The sequence below is a fragment of the Nothoprocta perdicaria genome, unplaced genomic scaffold, assembly GCF_003342845.1.
Source record: "Nothoprocta perdicaria isolate Ctin4 unplaced genomic scaffold, notPer1 scaffold_0, whole genome shotgun sequence".
NCBI classification, from domain to species: Eukaryota; Metazoa; Chordata; class Aves; order Tinamiformes; family Tinamidae; genus Nothoprocta; species Nothoprocta perdicaria.
In genome coordinates this window covers 13,565,147-13,586,384 of record NW_020454092.1, presented here as the reverse complement: position 1 = coordinate 13,586,384, position 21,238 = coordinate 13,565,147, and the positions used below count along the sequence as shown (strand labels likewise).

Genomic DNA, 21,238 nt, shown 5'->3' with positions numbered 1-21,238 from the left:
AAAAGAGCCGAGAGCTCCGATGCAGATGGCTGCAAAGACAGAGGTGGGGAAAGAACAGGGCAAGATGAGTTCTGGCAAGGAACCGCGCGTGGTGCAGGTGCGCCTGTCCTAGAAGAATGGGATGCTGTCTGGGAATGAATGAGATCCATTCCTAAGCAGCTCGCAGCGCCTGCCAAACAGCCTGGGTGGCCTCCCCGGCCGCAGAGACTTGGGTCAGAGAGAAGTTCTAAAAATGTCTAAACCTGCTGCGTTCCCAGGCAAAAGATAGATTAGTCTGGAGCTGCGTGGCCGTCCAGGCTGGCTTGTGAGTGGGCAGAGCTAGGGTTACTTAGCTGACCTGAGATGGGTGCCTGCACACTTTCACAGGGCTTCAGCACGCAGTTGGGGAGCTCTGATTTCCGTGGTCAGTTTTGAGAAAGCTCTCTGTTTCCCAAGGGTTTCCTGACAGGATTAGAAGTTAGATCTTGGCTCCTTTAAGTGCATCCAGACTGGATGGGACTTGGAAAAGCTTTTCTTATGCGGTTTGCTTCCCCACCATCTCTTCCATAGTTCAAGCTGGATCTTCCCTGACTTACGGTGCCTGTGGCTGTTGCTTGCCTGTCTTCCTCTGATTTCCTTCCATCATCTGGGATGCAGCAACTTCCAAGGAGATTCTGCAGCCTTAGGAAAGTCATTCATAAACTTGGGTCTGCAAAGCGAAGCAGTGCAGTTAGGCCACTTGCTCTGCCTGCTGTCACACACAGGGCTATGAAGGTGGGAACAAGTTGCTGTCGGATGTGGAGGTCTTGCTTAGAAAGTGGTATGGAAAGACAAATGGAGCAGAAATGTAGTCATGTGGAATTACCTTTTAGTAGAACGTTTCTCAAAGGTTCCTTGTGTTGTCTGTAGGCTTTTAGCTCCAAAAATAATAAAAGATGCTGACAAATATGTTTTTTAATATGGAATTGGGGGGCTGGAAACAGATTTTTGCTTTCTATGATAGAAATTTTGAGAGCAGAATAGGACAAATAGAGTGGAGGTAGAAATAACGTCTGTTTGAAGCCACGGTTGGTTTGAGACGTTATTGAGTTAGGCACAAGTAATTGGTAGTTTATTGGTTCTCCTGGTTACTTTGGAGTTGTTCTTTTAGTAAAATTAGTCTTTGATACACAAAATAAAGGGAAAAAGGATCGTTTGAAAGATGAAAGAGCAGAATTTGTCTTCTGGAGGGATGTGGCCCACCCTACCAACTTAATTTTTCAATGCTTTTCACTTTATATGTAGTCCTTGTCTGCTTTCTCCACATTCTTAGCATGTCTCAGAAATTCCGGCGTTTTTAGTAGCAAATCAGTGAGAAAAGGGGGAAAAGGCCTGTAATTGCTTTTTCCATTGTGCTTGTTAAAACCACGTTGTGGGAAATGGACCCAAACGCTGTCTTTTAAGTGGTGTTGAGTCTGAGGCAGGTGGTATTAACTCAGGACTGCATTAACTCTTTTCAAATCTCTTTCCTGTTTCCTTGAGGAAACACGCCTGGTGTATATATGTGGCAAGGGCTGTTTGCCTGCCTCTCGCATTGACATTTTAATTTGGTCCATGATATAAATATCATTTCCCTAATCCCCCTTGCCCTGACCCTGTTTTGTCTTTTCTTCAAAGTGAGTTGACTTTTTTTTTTCTTTAAGGAGGGGGGAGGAGATGGGAATGGTGGCTGGCCGCTCTAGTTGGGAGCATTAAATGCTGGGGAAAAAAAATCTCCGAGTAACTGTTGTTTCTTTCTTTGTATTCACATGGAAATTTTTAATCTCCATCAAAGGATCAGGAGAAAATAACATTGAGATTCAATAAGAGAGCTCCCAGCTTACATGGAATTTTTAAATGTTATTTGGCTTTATCCTTTAAGCGATGAGAACCATGAACTATGTACCTACAGGGTTCAGAATTAACTTTTCTCTTTCTTCCAACACACCCTCTTTATTTTTTTTTTCCTTCCCTCCCTTTTTCTTACATCTTTATTGTTCTGCATAAACATGCAGCTTCTTTTTTGGCTAAAGCTACAAGTGCCTTAGGATTTGTTTAGTTTTATTTATGTATACATTTCTAACATTAATTATGAGCCCCGGTCTGAAATACCACATCGTGTTCTCCTTTTGATGTGATCCGAAGAATCCCTATTGAAGGCCATGGAGCTAAGATCACAGCCCAACTACTGTGTGCTTACATAGTCATGCGAGAGCTGCCATTAGACTTCCAAAAAGGAAAAAACGAAAGACAAAACTAGATTTAAAAAAGGGCAAATAATCTGCTAGTTGGTAGTTGGGGACCACAAGCGCTGTCTGCACCTGTGGAAATAGCTGTTTGTAACTCACCCATGGAGAACAGTGGCAGATTTCACAGGTGGGTGCTGACAACAAGGGCAGGTTTCACGCTTCGTCACAGATTAATAAAAAAGGAAAGATATTAAAATGCTAATACTCATTAATACCATTTTATGGTGTTTAACATGAAACATGGAAAATTAAAATGAATGACAGCCGGTAAATGGAAGTGACAGCGTGGTGCTCGGCGCCCGAGGCCAGTGAAAAACAGCAGCAGGAAAGAAAAGCTGAGGACGCTACCGGTCCCATACTGCGGGTCAAGCCAGACAGCTCCTTCCACCGAGAGTTTTGCCAGATTACCTAAACTTAAATGTAGATAACTCTTCTATTACAAAGTATTTGATGAGATTTTTTTTCTGCCAGAATTGACTAGAACTGTTTTCTGTGTCATCTGACTGTCTCCAGCAATACAGTCATCTAAGAGAAGAAATCTCACAGCCTCTTGGAACATAATCAGACAATGATTTTTTTTTTTCCCCAAGCGAGGTGATCATCTTTTGTTTTTTCTCCCAAATTCACATTCTGCTTCAGTTGGCTCCATTGCTCTTCATTTCTTACTAGATTTAGTAACTCTGCCTTCATCACAGAGGCAGTTGCATTTCAGCAACAAGTAAAAGTTGGCCCTCTGTGGGCCATAATTTATGTGTGTACGTAATGTAGTGTAATAGAATAGAAATATCACATGGACAGAAACTTCAAATGTCCAAGTAGACCTAATCCTGCCATATTATAGGCCATTCTACTTTTATTTATGGTCCAAACTCACTGAAAACTTTGGCATAGCTTTGCTGAAATTTGATATTTAAAGATCCAGGTTCTTCACAGAAGAAATGCTTTACTTTGGCACAAATATTAACTCTGCCTATTTTGTCGTACAAAAAAACAGGAGGTTACAGGGGAGGCACTGTAGTATTTCAGAGCCAGGGATTAATTCTAAAATCACGTCACTAATTTTTCTCTGATGGTGACAGCACAGTGTAAAGTTGCCGTTGTTTACCCCACTATACATTTGCATGCCTTAAAATTTTAGGACTTAAATAAAGCTAACTGAGAATACTCTAGGTTTCTAATGCCTAAATCTGAGAAGAATTACAATTGCATTACATCTTGGAAAGTATTTCTTGTTTATCCCTAAAATTTTTATCAAATTTAACCCCTTTCAAAGCTGGGGCTGCCTCTCATTGTTCCCAAGCGGTTGAAGCCACATGAGTGTTTCAGGATTTTGTCCCCCTTCTGCAAGCGATAATTGAGGAGCGCTCTCAAATCTGTGGCAGTTTAGTTGAAAACTTACTGCTTTCTGTGGAGGTGAAAACAGACACATAACTTTAAAAAATAAAATCTTCGTGAATGAAGGATCATGAAACAGGCTTGTCACTTGGGCTGGAATTTATGAAAGCATGTTTATTTTGGCAAATGTTTCTCAAAAGCAGGTTCATTTTTATCCTCTTTACTCTCTAGATTTTCCTGTGAGGTGTCAGACCATGGGGTTGCTCAGATTTGGCTTAGAGCTGGGTTTCTGCCAAAAGTTTGTATGACCTCCTCTCCTACCCACTCCCGTTTCTTTCTCCTAGATATAGTACATTTTTCCTTATGTTGATCTTAGTGAGTATTTCATTCTCACTTCTTGGTGCGAAAGTAAATAACAAACTCAGACACCGGAGTGGTACCAAGTTTTAAAGGCTGAAGAGAATAAAAAAGCCTCCTGTCTTCTAGATATACAATCTTACACTTATTTCTTCTTAATATGTTTAGTTCAGGATTTTATTAAAAGATTTTTGAATAGACTTTACCAGTAACCTCTCTTTATAATTTTGAGGTTTTTTGCATGTTTATATTTTTTTTCTTTTCTTTTTTTTCTGGAATCTAGGTTACAGGCTAGTTGGTTCTTCCAAACTCCTGCTTTCTCTTTCTTGATGAAGGCTCTGCAGTTCTAATGCTCCTTTATTTTACTACTTTATTACTCCTAACTCTTTTTCGAGCCCAAGCCAAATGTTTTTGACAGTCTTTTGACACTGTTGTTGACACTTGCTCAAATAATTTTCTCACGCTGTCAGTCCGTCTATCCACCTTTGCAAGGTCTGACACGAAAAAAATCCCAGATTTTTATCACCGAGTGCCTCACTGCAAACTCTGTAATATTTTCCAAATTCCTTTAACAGTCACATAAATCCTGCTTAAACAGCAAGCAAGTGTAAACCTTCCCATTTTTTTCTTTTCCAGTAAGAAGGATGAGTTTGAGCCACATCTTATAGATGACCCAGAGATTTACTCCCTGTTTGCCGGAGGAATGTGGCTAGCACTTCAGAGACTTGCAGAGAAGCTTTAAGAATTTGGCCAAGAAAGAGTAAAACATGAAAAAAAAAAAACAGGCAAAGCTTCATCTTTCCCCATTCCCAGTGCTTTCCTTTCCTACTGTGTTGTGTTGTCCTCTGCATCAGCCTATTTAAGACTGCCAAATACTTGGGTATTTTATAGGTAATATATCTTATAAATGCCATGGCTAGCCTCTGAGGGAAACACAGGATTGTCGGTTTTGGACAGAGTATAAAACGCAAGCAGGAAATCATTGCAGAAGGGCACAGCTGCAGGCAAACATTTCCAGCTAGTAAACTGCCCATCTGCACACCCACACGTGTGTCGGGACGCGAGGCCAAGGCGGCCGCCGCGCGCCGCCGGCGCTGCTTCGTGGGGAGAGATTTTGCGATTGAAAAACGAACCGTGCTGCTTCCTTAGTTCCTGGAATACAACTGTCTGAGGATGATTATGGTATTATTTTCAAGAACAAGGGGGAATTGGAGACTGGAGCTTTTATTTCTCTGCAGGAAAAAAAAAATAATGCTAAAGAGCAGGAGTTTGGGTCTGGGGTGGTTCAGATGATGCTACTGCAGGCCAGAAGGTGCAGCACAACGTGGACTGCATCTTGAGGAAGACTTTGGCAAGAAGAAAGAAAAACACTTTCTGTGTTCTTTAGGGCAGAACAGGTGATCACATCTGAATCTAAAGCAAGTTGTCAGGTTTTTTTTGTCCTCAGCTTTGTTTCCTCGTGGTTTACCTTAACAGGCACCTCAAAGGGTTATGTGCTGTGTGTTTCTTAAAGTTTGAACTGTTTGGAATTCCAAAATCTCTTTCAGGAGACTCATTCTAATACTTTCCTCTTTTATTTAACCTATAGGTAGGTCCTAGTTTTACTGTGTTCTATTCTAAGTAATACCTCTTTCTTTGTGGCCTGCCATTTGTTTTTCCTCCATCAAAGCTCTCAGTGTTTAGTTCTCCCAATACTTCATCAGAAATTTAGCACTTCCGAGTTAGCTTTTGCCTGGTTTTCCCTAGTGCTGTTCTCATTAATCCACAATTTAGTAAATAAATACAGATTGATAAAATAATGAAGTAACAACCATAAAACTGTTTTAAGACTACATATCATGGACTACCGTTGAGTAGCCATTGGTTTGAAGATTGTTTCCAAACATAGTACTGAAAAATACAAATGTCTTCTAATAGTCAAAAACAAAATGCCAGGGCTATAATGCCAGTTTACGGTTGACTTTTTACTTTCTTGTCTGTTTGAAGGGTTATCTTGATGCATAATATATAAATTGGTGCAAGAAGGAAGATAATTTACTGGTCAGGGTTCTTGTTACTCATGTAGTTGAAGTTTTAAGAACCTTTCTATTGACTGTCATATATTTAGATTGGGTCATCTAAAGACTGTGAAACTCTTGGGTCTTCAATGTGTTCAGATGTGTTCACTCTTGGTTAAAGGACCAAGTCTTTAAAATGTTCTCGGTATTTCATGTGAGCAGCAGATGAGGACATTATTGTCTATGGTTGGCTGTCTTCATTTAAGGATCAGACATTTCGAATGTTCTTGAGCATTTCCATGTTCGCCATGCAGAAAAGCTACTTTGTCTTTTCCCCTTGTGCACTCTTGTCTCTCTTTCCTTGTCAAGTAATGCCATTTTTAAGCTATATAAATAAATTTTGTTTGTTACCATTACAGTGTTGGTGGTGTTCTGCATTACCTTTGCACACAGGCATGAATTTCAGGATGATGCCACATTGAATTATAGGCATTTCTGTTAAACCAGAGAATTAGTTGAGAATTGCCTTATTCTGAAACTTCTTTTATATTTTAATGCATTAAAAAAGGACATGTCTGGTGGATGCTGTTTTCTTGTCAGTTGTCTAAGAGTACTGGCATTTTGATATATGATGGCAAAAAATGTGCAAAATATCTGATAATGTTGTGATATGCAAAGCAAATGAAAGCATGTAAATTTTAACATTTGTGGGCTTAATATGTGCATCTCCTTTCCCAGGACAATCACATCTCTCCGGAGTGAACTGATTCCACATCTGGTTAGGAAGCAGTTCTCTTCTCCTACATCACTGCAGCAGGGACAAGACAACAACAAAGAGGAGGACCAAAAGAAAAAAGATCAAACATCACTAGGTCAGTGCATGTAGCACAGAACTGGTGAAGGTTTTAAAGCCCATTGGTTGCTGCTGAGATACTAGGTAAAGAACTAGCCTGAAGCATGAGGTTCTTTCTTTTCTCGCTTGTACTTCATGACAGTAAATATTAGTAGATATCTAGTAGATACCTTTTTCTCAAAGAGGAGAGTGCATTTTATAATTCTTCTTTCTCCTCTTTTATTTTGGTGTAAATAAAATGCAAGTCAACTGGGTGCTCAGTACTTTTCTTCCAAAAACAGTACAGGTAAATGCACTTTTAAAAGTGTCATTTCAGGAGGAAGTTCTAAGACTAAGCCTTAACGACTCTCCATGAGGAACTGGGTGGGATCTCAGATCTTGGGTTTTGTTTTTAAAATTGCCACCGTCTCCCTGTGTGACCTTGGGCAAAACTTGCATCTGTCCTGTTCCCTTGATCCCCACCTGTAGAATAAAAATAAGCACTTACTCACTACATGTGATAAGATCTGTTAATGATTGCTAAGCATCCAGCCACTCAGATGATGTGGGGCAAAGATTTCCCTTCCCCAACAATATTTTAATAGTACTCCTCTTCAGAAAATATTTCATTAAATCCTGTCTAACTTCATGCATGTGTGTGTTCTCCAGACATTTATAGTTTCATAAAGGAAGATAATAGCTTGCTGAAACCTGCTCCAGATAACTCTTGTTGGAACGATCGTAGAGGAGATATGAATGAAACTCTCCACGAAGGAAAAGTGCGTTGTTATGTCCATATAATGAAAGAGGGATTGTGCTTCCGAGTGAATACTCTTGGGCTATATATTGAAGCTAACCGACAGGTGAGAAAACTACAGCACTGACATGTGGGAATGCAGCAATAGTTTATGGGGCATTTTATTCTCCGGGGGTGGTTCCCTGGATAGCGCTGAGGAGTGCGTGGGAATTGAACCGGTGCCACGTTACCTATGCAAACTGCCAGGCTGGTTGCTGAATAGGGGCTGGAGACAGGAAAACAGGCCTGTCACTGAGTTGCTCCACACTTTGGAGAGAGCCAGGAAAACCCTCAGTTTGGATGTTTTTCTCTTTTTGGGGGGTGGCAAGTCCTAAGCCAGAAAGCAAAGAGATCTGAAAAATAAGGCTGGGAGAAGCTTCAAGAGATCATCAAGTCAACATCCTTCCTGTCCCAAAGGAAAATAAAAGATTACACGGGAGGACTAGAAAAATCCTGTACTAGTTAATAAGCTGATGATTAAAAGTCTTTACTCTTGATATCTTATTTTAACTATAATGGCTGATAGAGCTTGGGGTTCACACTTCAGTGTCCAAGTGATGAACTTTGTGTTGTCAGGAGAGGACATTTTCCTCTAGTCCTGAAAGACTGATAGTGAGTGCAGAAGGGAAAGACTTAATGTTTCCAAAGTGGGACAAGGGAGAGCATTGCCATTGTATTGGGAGGCCTGGAAGTGGTCGCTTCGGTGTCTCTGCCCTCAGATTGAATTTATTTCTTTTCATTTAAATGAATGGATTTATGTACATTTGAACTGCAGCATGTCAGAATAAGTTCACACACTAGAGTTCTTTCTCTCGGGTGCCTGTAGAGGAGCACAGAAATAGTGATTTGTTTCGCATGTAGAGGTATGCGTAAGAAGAGGAGGAGGCAGCACTGCTGTCAGAGAGAAAGGTTTTTCCAAGAATATCAGGAACAAGGGTGCCCAAAGGGTTAAGGGAGAATACTGCTTGCTAGGGGAAGTGTGCGTGTACATTTGGCAGCAGCCACTTCAGTAAAAAGTTATTGAGTTGAGCCAGTCAGACTCCATGTGGTTTTTTGTGTTTTTTTTTTTTTTTTTTTTAACCTAAATATTCTACATTTTGGTCAGTTCAGGAAATGTGTTTGCTCCTGGGTGGTACATAGAATTAGTACTTTGAAAGCACATTGGGGCCTTCAGCCTTGGAGAGGATTTTCCTTGAATTTTTCACTTTTCCAGAATGGTAAAATTTCTAAGGAAACTGTGCGGAGGTAAAACATAAAACAGAGCTTAATGAGTGCTTGTGCGATAGGAGTGCCACTGTATTTTGTTTGTCTTGCTAATCCTGATAACAGATGCACATTTACATTTATCTGCATTCTTTTACCTGTTTATTTGGGCCCTAATGAGCAATTTTGGTGAATGGTTTGCCCTTATCTTGGTCTTTGCAGACCAGATTCTGATTCCCTGGCTGCGAAGCCGAGCCCTGTAACTTTGCTGTGCAGGAGGACGGGCTCCCCGAGCAGTAGCAGGGCAGTCCAGTAGCATGGGAAGGAATGGCATCCTAACCCATTGCCCTTCTGGTGAGGAAACACTTTACTCATCTCGTTTCACTTCCAGCTGGGTTTCTGGATGCCTGCAGCCTGTGTGTGGGCAGGTGGGTTCAGGAGGGAGTTATCTTCAATAGCAGGAAATAGTTTCTTTGTAAGATGAATTAAATCCAAACATATCTTAAACCTTCCCTTGACCCAGGCACTCCCTCTGACTCCTGCCCCCTGTCTAACCTTCCTTTTCAGAGCCAAATGCTTGAGATAGGAGCTTTCTTGGGTCACCCCTCAGGCTGCACTGTCATCAACTGATTCTAATAAGGGGTTTGCTCTGCCCAGTAAAACCCTTTATTTATTATTTATTTCATCACACCACCTTTCTCCTGAGGAGGGCTTCTTGCCTTCCCTTGCTTCTTTCCCTTCTCAGAGAGCTGAACTGGACAGCAGGAATCTTTCCAGCCTATGCTGTAGGTAGGCACTGGGATCTGTCTATTAGAGCTGCCTGTTTCAGCTGCCCTGCTGTGTGTGAGGTGAGGACGGCCTCCCTTCACCAAGCCAGCATAACTGAGGTAAACTGGCTTATTTTGCGGTACTCTGGTTAAATGCTGTTTTTCTGTAGTGTCTGCATCTTGGACTGAAGGAAATAACCTCTTTTGTTATGATTTAAAAAATAAATTAAAAAAAAAAAAAGGAAAGAAAAAAATAAACAAAGCACAAGTCTAGTGGGAAGGCAGTCTGCAAAATGTGAAGACCAGCTGATGTAGGAATGAATGATGTCTGAAGTGAAAGGTTGGAGGTGTGACTCTTCCTCATGCATCTGTGTGAAATAGCAACTGTAAAAATCTTATGATATAAAAACCACTATTTAACCGTATTTGTGTGCTGAAAGGGAAGGGTGCTGGTCATATCCAGTGAATATCCAAAGAATTGTCTGCAAGCACCTCATTTGAGACCTCGAGGATGTTTTTTGTTGATTTTTTCTTTGATTTTTTCCTGTCTGATCCCAAATTCTTCAGATCTGTGGGATTTACTTCTTGATGGTCACTCACAAGCCTTGTGCTCCTGTTATCCCAGCTTTTTAAGAAATTGGTTTCACGCAATCATTCCATGTGGCAGCACCTTCACAGCAACTTTGAATTTGCTGGCAACTTCAAGCCAAATTTAACAGCACCATAAAGATCTCAAAGATAAAACATTCCTCATAATTTTGTAAAATTAAGTGCCTGGATAGAGAAAAGAGGCAGAAGGAGTGTCCCTTCCCAATCCCCTGGTCCATCACCGTGCTGAGAGACAAGCTGCCTTCGCAGATGGACCGCAGCACAAGCGGAGCTCCACAGCAGCTCTCGCATGCGCTGCATCTTCCTCGGGCACGCTCGTGACCTTTAAGGACTTACGGATGAATTTGCCACCTTCCCGATGTTCCGTGTTTGTTTGGCCGCCCCCTCCGTCACGCAGAGACGCGTGAGGCCCTGCCGCAGCGCCGCGAGCCGGTCCGCGCGGCCTGCGCGCTGCCGTGCGGCTCCCGCCGCCCTCATCGGCGCTGTCAGCACCTCCGCCGCGGGCTGGGACCTCGGCCCGGCCTGGCACTGGCCATGCCGAGTGCCGCAGGCTCTGCTTTCACCCAGGAAAGGAGGAATGATAGAGTCGTATCCCTTCCTTCTGCTCTGCTGGCTCCCCTTTCTTTTCAGGAGCCAGTTTCGGAATTGCTCTCCGTGGATTTGTTCTTGGCTACCTTGTGGGCCTTGTCTCTCTCTATTACCATCTCTGCTTTGTCTGCTTATCTAACATCTGCCTTCTCTCTGTCAAGAGCCTTTTCTTCTGCAGCTTTCTGCCATCTGGACTAGCCACTGGATCAGCTTCAGTCTCTCTCTCCTTAAACATCTGAAATACATTTCTGTTGCCTATACCTCAGCTTGCTACCTTATTGAGTGGGCTGGATGTAGTCACCTTTTAATGCCTGTTTACTCTGTTTTATATTCAGTACGACTTGGTTGTCACTCAGGTGTTGCTGAAAGGTGCAAAACATGTGGAATTGCGGTGGGAAAGGCAGATGCTGAACAAACCTGTGTCATCGGGTGTGGGGTCTTGCTGTGCTCTGCTGGAGCCGCTTGCTGCTGCCGATCCACCCGCTCCTCCTCCACAGCTGGGAGGCTGAGTTGAGCGCAGACACGCAGTGCACTGCAGTGCGAGTGAACCTGCCTCCTTCATAAAATGGAAACATGATAAACTGCACGTCTGGTTGTAGATTTAAAATGCAGGAACTTAGATTTTCCTGTAAGTCGTAGATGCGGAAGTGCTACAAAAACCAAAGCCTGCCTTGTGCAATTTATTTCACATGCTCGTACATCAATGTCATATTAACGAATGATGTGGATTTCTTCTTCCAGGTTCCTAAGCTATTGCTTAATCTTGGTTTAGAAGAACCGTTGGTTCATGGATCTGCACAAGTCACTGACAGAGGCATGGTAAGTGTTCCTTCTGCCCCTCTCTGCTCCTTCAAAATTGTCTGCTCACCCTTCACTTCAACAAGTGATGCTAGAGTTCAGTCCCACTGTTGGAAATGAAGCTGAGTTCTGAAGTGCAGAGCAACAGTGTGAATGATTCGGTCCAGAGTCTCCTGTTGGACTCAGCCGTGGGTTCCTGCCTTGCGTTTAAAAATGCTCAGTAAAAATGCTGCCTTATCCCTGAGTCACACACTGCAGTCACTCGTTAGGACTACAAAGCAAGGACAGTTAAAGGAATTTTGCTGGGCTAATGCACCTTGGGAGAACTAGCCAACCATCTGTGTAGGGGAAGGTGCCCAAAATTTAAATTCTTTTCCCTACCAGTGACGGAGTTATTTCTTGTTAATGGGTACTTGACACGTGCAGCCATATGGAGCACATGTAAGGAAAACACATATTAAAGAGCTCCAGAAGCTAGCAGTGAATTTGGGCTGACTGAACTTGCAATTGTGGTTCTGTGCCCCTGTTTTCATTCTCTTCTTCTCTAGGTTGGATCAGACAGCATCATTGGGTCATCCACGCAAGTGGGGGAGAAGACATCCATTAAACACTCCATCATTGGCAACATGTGCACCATAAAAGACAAAGTTAAGATAACAAACTGCATCATCATGAACTCTGTCACAATTGAGGAAGGGTATGTCACCTCTTTGTATCTCAGCCCCCTCAATTTGTTGTTTCCTTTTCTAGTTGGATGGAGTCAGGAATTGTAAGAGATCCTCAGGTAGGTGGGTTGATCATAGGAGATGTGTTTCTAAGGACTAACTCAGAAATAACTCTCTATAAAGAGGTCTCAAATGCGCAAGTGAAATCATTTAATTAGAAGGCTGTAGGCTTGGAACGTATATTTCTTCTTTTAAGAAGGGATCGTGTCATCTTCAGAATAGCCAAGTAGTTTAAGTAGATGAACTTGTGCGTCATCCTTCCAAGCTTTATTTTAATGACTAGATCTGTGAGCGTACTTAAATTATTTGGGATAAGAAATATGCTTTAAAATGGTACACTTATCAACTAAAAATGCTGTTAACACTTTAGAGCATTACAGCTCCACCTAAAATGTCATTTTTAGGTCCTTTTTTGTCATCTTGCAGCTTTACTACTGCAAGTGCTGAGTAATAAAGTGAATAAACGTTTCAAAGAGAAAATCTGCCAGCTAGTAGACGCTTCCCATACATTAAGGACACTGCATAAATAGGTAGCCTTGACCGTTCATTTTCCAAATGTGGGAAAAGTGGCCTATCTGTAATTGTTGATGTCTGCAGGCCCCCATCTTTCCATGCGAGCTGGCTTCCTGTGGATGTCAGTGGAAAGGAAACTGCTGATTGAGTCTGTGCAGGCCTATATAAATTCCCTGCTCCTCCATGGCTTGAGGTTTGCCTAGAGCCTCAGGAAAAAGGCCAAGCTCTTAAAAAATGCCAAGTTGGCTTTCAAAGCTACATATCTGAAAAACAGAACAAAACAAAAAAAAAAAAAAAAACCCAAAGGATGTGGGGTCTATGGAGGGATACTACTGTTACATAACTAAATTACAGGTAAGTAGGGGACCTTACTGCCAACTGTTTGCCTTGAATATCCACAGTAATTTCAAGCACATCATAAATCAGAATTCCTTGGAGTATAGAAAATTGCTAGTTTCTAATTCAATTGCAAATGAATCCAGTATGGCTGTTTCACAAGCAGTGCTGTCCTAAGAAGTACCAGAACATCTCTGGTTTGATCATGAGACCCTCTGTCATTTTGATTAATGAATTGATGCCACAGTCATAGTGGTGTGGTAGCTTTACCATTAAATGACGAAGGAGGCCGAGTGTGTCAACAGTGGTATTTTTATGAAGAGTTTCAAATCAGTTGTGTTTATCTCCACTGGTATGCAGTAATATTCTCCACTAAATCCTAAACAGAGCTCAAGGTTGTTATCTTAAGCACTCCACATAATTCTGTGTGTATTACATGGTATGATACTATTTTTTATGAGAGAAAAATCAATATGTGGGGTAATATTGTTTTTTAATTTCTGAAAATTGATTTCATCCCTGGTGCCTCCCTCTCAGAGTAGAAGCCACTGTAAAACCCTTCAGTGAAGAACCTGATGGTCTCAGAGGTTCACACCCTCAGCTGCTCCATAGCCATCATATAATGATACACTAGAGTCTGATTTGCCATGTTTCCTCTTAGCTAGAATTAAGCTTGTGCACTTCAGAGCTTTATTTTAAAGCCTACTGTAATTCATATTGCAGAGATCTGCACAGGTGCTGTGCTGATGAAGTATTTCTAATTGCATAATGATAATCTTTAGGATTAGAGGAGTGAGAAGTGACAGGTAGTGAGATTTGGGAATAGTTCTAGCTGCCACATTTTATTGAAGAAGTCCTGCTTGTAATGTAGTGGAAACAATGTCTTTGTATTTAGGCCTTTGCTTCTTTTATGGCATTTATTAAAGTGGATGTTTTTTAGATAAAATGCTGATGATTCTGATGCATTTTGATGGATCCATTTACAATAGGTGGATAAATTTCATGAGATTTTGTTTAAACTGTCTACGGTGGACAGCTCCGCTTTCCAGACATCTCCTCTCCCAGGCCTCTCTAAATAACTCAGGCATTATCTAATCACCAACTTCATAAAACGTCTTGCACAGTAGTTGGGAAGTCAGTAAATACTGGCTGATACAAGTCAAAAGGAGCGTAATAAAAATCTGCTAAGAGATATATTTCATTTTCTGTTGCATAGCAAATATCCCAAAGTTCAGTCAGATTTTAACATCATCTAAGGTATTCTGCTTTAGAAAAATCTGGAAACGCACCAAGAAATGGGTAACAACTGCATCATTTAAAGAATATACATTATAAGGCTGATGGGAGCTACCTGATGAAACTAATAGGCTACTGCTGTGCTATGTCCTAGTCACACGTGAGTGATAACTGAAGGCAACTCCCAGTAGAGTTCATTGCAGTGATACCTCCTTGAAGTTGTAGGCTGCAAAGACTGCATTAGAGTGCATGTTATGGGAGAGACAAAGCTGTTTAGACAACCTAAGGAAGCAATAAGGATCAGATAAACCATTTTTGGATGTTGGGAGCTGGGAACAAACCAATGCAAAAATTGATGACTATTTGGAGTTTGTTTAGCAAAATGTGTGATGAGGCGTGGCACTGCCTTGGTAATTCCTTTCACTGCTTACATCATGTCTAGCTTCTCTAGGCTGAATCTCACTTTAGTTTTTCCTTTTTGTGTGTATGTGTGTCCCCTTTCTCAGCTGGAAAAGTAGTCAGCAGTTTCAAATCACTATATTAACATAGCAGAAAAAAAGACAAAAGGGGTTTATATTGGGATTTTGGGGATTTTTTTTCGTGTAATGTGAATCCAGCAACCCGTTGAACCTGCTATATATGATTTCTGGGGCTTCAGGATTCACAGATTGCATCTCCAAACCAGGAGGAGGTTTTGAATAGCCTCGTAATGTTTAGTCTCGACTTTTGAAAAGCCTAAGCAGGTTCTTTCAGGGCAGTTTGGATACCATGAGGTGCTCTGCACAAAACTCGGTTCCTGTTGTTAGGCTGTGGTTAGTTCATTATTGGAGCAACTGAGGCTTTGTCTGAGGCAATATCCTTTGAACCAGTTTCTTCCAAGCTAAATAGATCAGGCAAGTGGGCTTCATTTGAACAGCGTCCTTGTGTTCTGTGTGGAAATTATGATCCAATGTCAGCAATGATTGATGTGTTGAATAGTCTAGAGGACCAGTAGCAGGGTTTTTTGTTTACCCAGCCCTGGTATGCAGTGTTTCTATAACATTATATATGTCTTCAGTGAAGTGATTTGAGTAGATATGGATCCCCCTTAGAAGAGATTATAGGGGATTAAAGAAGTTAGTAACACAGCCAAAATAGTTGGTAGTTGTCCTTTCTTAATGTGTTTCCCACTGTGCAGCTAATTCTTCTATCAAGGAGACAATAAAATTGCAAAGATTACATATGTGCTGAATGATGGACATACTTGACCAAGCTGGGAGGGGTGTAATTTATAGAACAGTGCAAGTGCTGAGAGATGCTGCCTGCCCAGGTGACAGGCTGCAGCAGGGAAAAGGTTCTTATTTCCCTGGATGGCTCCCCAGAGCTCAGTGACAAATGACTCCACTGAGTTACACACTTGGAGAAAATCTATTAATTGAGCTGAAAATGTAAGTCCCTTGAAAAGTTTGTGTATGGGAACGTGCCTGCGGTAGCTGTGTGTGTCTTCAGCGTGTTGAGCATCTTGGGGCTCAGCCTTCTGTTTGCTGGGTTTGCACTAGAGGAGGGGCTGCACCACTGCATTTCTGCATTCATGTGTCTTTGGTGCAGAAGTCATCCCATTATAACTCACTTGCAAAGGAACAATCTGTAACAATGTGGGGGACTGTTTGCAAGTGAGACATGGATCTCTGTTACATTAAATCCACTCTAAACTCTTCATATCGCAGAAATAAAAGCTGTTGGAGCTTGCAGACAATCTTGCAGTTGGTTTTGTTGACCTGAGCATGCTAACTTTGTTTCCTTTGGTACTGGAAAGTGGCCTTTTATATGGGTAAACCCTATCAAAAGCTCAAGTGGAAATATCTGGGCGTTCTTTGTCTCCAGGAAATGAGGCCTTGATATGGATGGAGGAGTTGAGCCTTAGATTTTGCTTGCTGCTTTCATTTTTCTGCTTACAACTCAGTAAGATTCCCTGTTTGACTGGTAGATGTTGTGTTTATGCTAGTGTCAGCTGTGTGGCTATACTTGGACATGATGTGTCCAGAGATTCCTCACAGGAAGGTGCTGTGAAGCTCCTCAAGGTTCATGATAAGATGTGAGTAGCGGTGGGAGAAGCAGCAGCTTCCATGCAGAGGGGAGCTCGCAGCAGACTATGGCCAGGGCGTCTGACGCAATGGGCAGTCGCGGTTCAGGAACTGCAGGGCTGGGATTGCAGATGTGACTCGCAGCATTGTGTGTGTGTGCAGGGGCATGAACGTTGAACAATAACCTGGTCTCCTTATTGTGTTTGTAAAGATACAAGCAGGAACTACATAAACACATCCTACACAGAGAAAACTGGTGAAACTCCCCGTACGAGGCTGTGCCAGGAGATTAGCTGTTGGAAGGGGAAGGGAGTAAAAAGAAAAGCAGATATGCCTCGGATCACGTTGCACGTGATGGCAGCACACAGTAAAGCACTGTGGCATCAGGCAACTCAAAGTGCAAGGGAGATGTTGCTGAGAGCTGTGGGTTATGAAAACTGCAAGGAGGTGATTTGAATATAGAGGAAAGTTACACTAAACCCTTTGGGAAATGTAGAAAACCTTTGTGAGTTTAAATGCCTCAGCAGAAAGAGTGGACCAGATTCAGAAAAAAAAAGTTTGAAGGACCAAATGAGCTCAGTTCCTGAAAGAAGAACTTGTATTGTTAATGCTGGCCACAACTAACATTCCTTGGTCCATCATATCAAGATGCTAGACTATGTGTTGCATTTTGGTAAGCAAGTTGCTGCTACCTGTGCTGAAATAGATAGCACGGTTGCTGTAGTGCTCCTCGTCAAATGGACTGAAGAGAGACCACGTGTGACCAGTTAAATTCTACTCTGGTTTTACCACGTGTCTCCAATTTGTTGCTGCTTTTCTATGAGAAAATGTGTAAAGGAAAAAAACCAACAAGCAAGCTGAGATGGATTGACTACTAACTGCAGATTGATTGTGAAGTTTATTGGTTGTTTCCTCAATAGTGCCAAATCAGCACCTGATGTAGAAGCAGTGAGTGGTTTGAAGAAAGTTCTAATTAAAACCAGGGTGGAATTGAGCATTTATTAGGGGTTCAGCACATAAGTGGTCTTTCTCCCTCGGATAATAACAGTACAAAGGAATGATCCTATTGCCAAGGCAACATTTGTTGAAATTGTAAAATATATTTTATAGTACATTCCCTCATGAAAAGGATTGAGAAGATGAAGCTGTTTCCAGCACCATGCAAAGATGGAAATAAAGTTCTGTTTGTGCTGGGATTCCCAAACATTTCATTTTTTTGGAACCATTTTTTGAAGAGGCCTATTGTCTTCTAGACAGTTTTTCTTATAATACTAACCACACCCCAGCTCTGGGTAGCCCCAGAAAGAAAAGCAAATTTAGAGTAGATATTGCAGAGAGCAAAGGAAAAAATGTCAACATGGTTCAGGAAAAGAAGAACGTCTCAGTTTAAATATATGGATAATCAAGTGTGTGGATAAGCATAAATGTATGGATATAATTAGGTATGGTGCTTGTCTGTAGGAAGGGCTGTTATTTGTTTTGCTTGTATGCTAAATATGGTCTGTCCATCCTCTCTCACCTCTTGGCTTTATGCTGTAAACTCCTTTGGTGAGTAACCATTATTTTCATTTTACTACTTAATTCAATGCACATGCTATGTAAGATGCTGAATAGAGACAATCTCTGGCCCACTGAGTTTGCTTTCAGAAAGATAAATTGGGGGAGAGAGAGAGGACAAACTGGGAAAAAACAGTAGGCAGAAAGCAGTTGAGCTACTTACAGGGCTGGTTTTCAATTAGTTTCAACTGACTGTGCTGTATCTAATAGAATATTTCTTATACAGAATCTTTTATATCACAAATATCTGAACTATTACTACCAGCAACTACTCAAAAAGCTTTTTGTTCTGGCTAGTTTCTTTGTATGTCAGTCTGTGTTAAATAAACCACCTGCCTTTTAATCTCGGACACAGATGTTTCCCTGATAGTGCAGGGAACTCTTCCCAATTTTCCATCCATCTTGTACATCAGGTGTTGAACTTCAAGCATGCCTCACCTTGGAAAAGTGGCACTTTAAAGCAGGCCCGTTCCCTCTGCTGATTTGTTTCTTTATGTGGCCGGAGTTGTGTCTGATTTCAGAGCAATAAATAAGCTTCTCCCTCCTGCTAGCCACGTGGATCTGTATGGAGAAGGGGTATGGAGTATTTCTGAGGTACCTGACGGCAATTGATTTCTGATGGGAGTCTGTGTGTAAGTGCCTGTGGTGTTCTTGAAAAGCTTCCCCAGCCAGGGTATGGAAAAGGAAGAAATGTTCCTGTAATTTCTCTAGGGAACAGTGGGGCTAAACAAGTTCAGTTCAGCTGTTAAGAACTCAGGCTCAATTTGTAAGGGTGACATTTAGAAAGGCTTCTTTTACTTGTAAACCTACCCTCTGTAATAGAGGACTTGATTTACTGAATAATAACTGGAGGGATACAGTTCCCAACCCAGAATTACCCTTGAAAACCCCCAGAGAAAGTGTCTTTCTACAGTATATGTTAACTCTCCCCCTCTCAGCCTGGCTGTGCCAACTCTTGAGCAAGTAAAGCAAACAACACAGTGCTGGGAATCAACATGCTTCGTTACCTTAAAATAGAAATAGGTAGCGTTTCCTGGGCATCAGCTGAGTGTGTTTAAATTCATGTAGGACACAGCCCTCCCTCTTTGTAGAAGAGTGAATTTAGAGAGATTTCCAGGTCGGTTTTCCCATGTGGGAGGTTTCCTGCTGCAAAACACGTTTCGGTGACTTTTGCTGAACGGTGCAAAATCGGGCTTTTCGGCTGCATCAAAGTCTACCGATTTGTTTGTTCCAAGGGGAGCCAAATTTAACCAAGTTTCAGAGGTGAGGCACAACCTTCCAGGCCACCTCCCCTGGCAGCCGGAGTTTCACTTAATAAAGCAACCCAAGGTAGGTTGGAGGCAATTCTTTAAGGTCAGTTGCACTTTCACTGGAAAATACGAGTGCTGGCAAGTATATGCAATATGTAATGCAAAATGTTTAGGGTGTGGGGAAGTGTAAAGGAGCCATACCACAGTGATGAGCTTGGCTAGGAAAGAGAAATTAAACGAGTTCCTTAGTGAAAACACCCTCAGAGATGGGTGAAGAATTTAGGGGGTTGGTAGAATGTTTTTGTTACCCCCAAGGGGAAAAACAGGAGATCAAAGCTCCAAATTCACATAAGAATGCTTGCTTTGAAATGTATCTATAAATTATAGCACGTACGTTGGCATCTATTGTAGTCTTTGGTATTTACTTGAGTGCATAACGTGAGATTCACGGTACCCTGAGTTCTGCGTCTTAGTGCGTAAAAATAAATGCTGATGAAAGCAGCATTTCAGGTTCTCAAGTTTCCTAATAGTGTTTTTTGCCTCTTGCCTATTTTCCCATGGTCTTTGTGCCTCCTCCCGTGTGACTGTGTGTCCGTCCCAGCCACTGACTCTCTGGCTCGAGGGTATTCCCGTAGGGATGGCTGGAGGCTTTGGGAGACGCCTACCTGCCACTTTGCCACCTCTCACTGTGGAGGTGCCTGATACGGCTCTTATCTTCTTGGTCAGGGCAGAACGGGATGGGGATGTTGCTCCCAGGGGAATCCACGGCTCTTACCCCTCTGTCTGCAAAGTGGCTGCCAAGGCCTGTTACCCCCTGCTTGAAGCTCTTGGATGGGTCCCTGGTTCGTAGCTCACACGGAGGGGCAGGAGACCTGACTCCTAGGCCTGGCCCAACGTTACCAGCCGGCTGCACTCAGCTTCCCGCCCCAGCCTCTTTCCTCCCCTCCAGCCTATATTTTTAAGCGTTAACTTCTGGCCACCTCATTGGCTTTGCTGCCCAACAGAGCCGATCTCCATCCTCGGGCACGAGGGGATTAAACTAACCAGGCCAGGTCGCTTCCCCTGGCATTTCGGGCGATTCGCGGCCCGGCAGGCCCGCGACATTCACACCTCCCCATCTCGCTGCCCGCGGGGGCCTGACCCCGGTTACTTAAGCCCCTTTCTCCCCGGCGCGTTCATCACTTCAATCGCAGAGCCCTAAATAACCAGCGGGCAGCCTGTAATTAGGGGGCTGCGGCCCGCAGCGCGCTCCCGGCGCGCCCGGCACTCCCTCGCTGCATTTCCCGTGCCCCCCCAGCATGTTTGATCTCAGATTTACACTTTAGAGGGTTAAGAAGAGCTACGGCACCCAGCGCCCTGGCAGCCGTCCCGCGTTCGGGGGTAGCCGCCTTTCCCTCGCCAAGCGTCTCAGCGCTGCGGCGATTGACACCCTTGATTTAAGAGTTTGATTTATAGGCTGATACTCGGCCCCGAAAGCCAGCGGTTCCAGGGCTGCATAAATCAGCCTGTCTCGGGGCCTAATACTTCCTTATTTATAATTTCGCCAGGAGATGGAATTCTTTCTCAGTTCTTTAGGTTCCTCTCCGATGCGATCGACCACCCTGGCCTTTGGTTTGAAGCTATGCGACTTGGCCACAAGCGGAGGCCGGGGAGGGGACGCGAGCCGCCGCGCTGTAAAAGCCTCCCAGTGTGCGCTCTTGGACGTTGCTTTCTGCCGCCTTCCCTCGAGCCCACACAAGAGATGGACTTGAGGGTTTGTTGGCTCCCTTCCCCTCCCCCTCTTTGCGCCATACATACGCTGACCTTTTAGAAAAATAAATAAAAGATAAAGCGGGACCTGGAATGTTGCAGAATGTGTGTACATTTTGCTCTCTGTTGTTTTCTGCTGGGATTAGTTGTTTACAATGAGGGGGAGAGGGAGGGCAGAGGAAGGGGGGTCTGTGGCCTTAGCTGAAATTAGTGGCATTTCGGAGTGATCTTGTTAGGTGGTCCGCAGTTTAAAGACCTAAATCCTTGTAATCCCCCCATGC

General features: G+C 42.8%; 1 protein-coding gene across 1 annotated transcript in view; it reads left to right on the top strand.

The window, feature by feature from the left end:
• EIF2B3 (eukaryotic translation initiation factor 2B subunit gamma) overlaps positions 1–21,238 on the top strand; it is a 95,407-nt gene that overhangs the window by 59,649 nt on the left and 14,520 nt on the right. The window contains exons 6-9 of the mRNA XM_026033457.1: positions 6,674–6,807; positions 7,437–7,630; positions 11,472–11,549; positions 12,077–12,225. Coding sequence (XP_025889242.1) covers positions 6,674–6,807; positions 7,437–7,630; positions 11,472–11,549; positions 12,077–12,225 — 555 coding nt within the window. The remainder of the gene's footprint in view (positions 1–6,673; positions 6,808–7,436; positions 7,631–11,471; positions 11,550–12,076; positions 12,226–21,238) is intronic.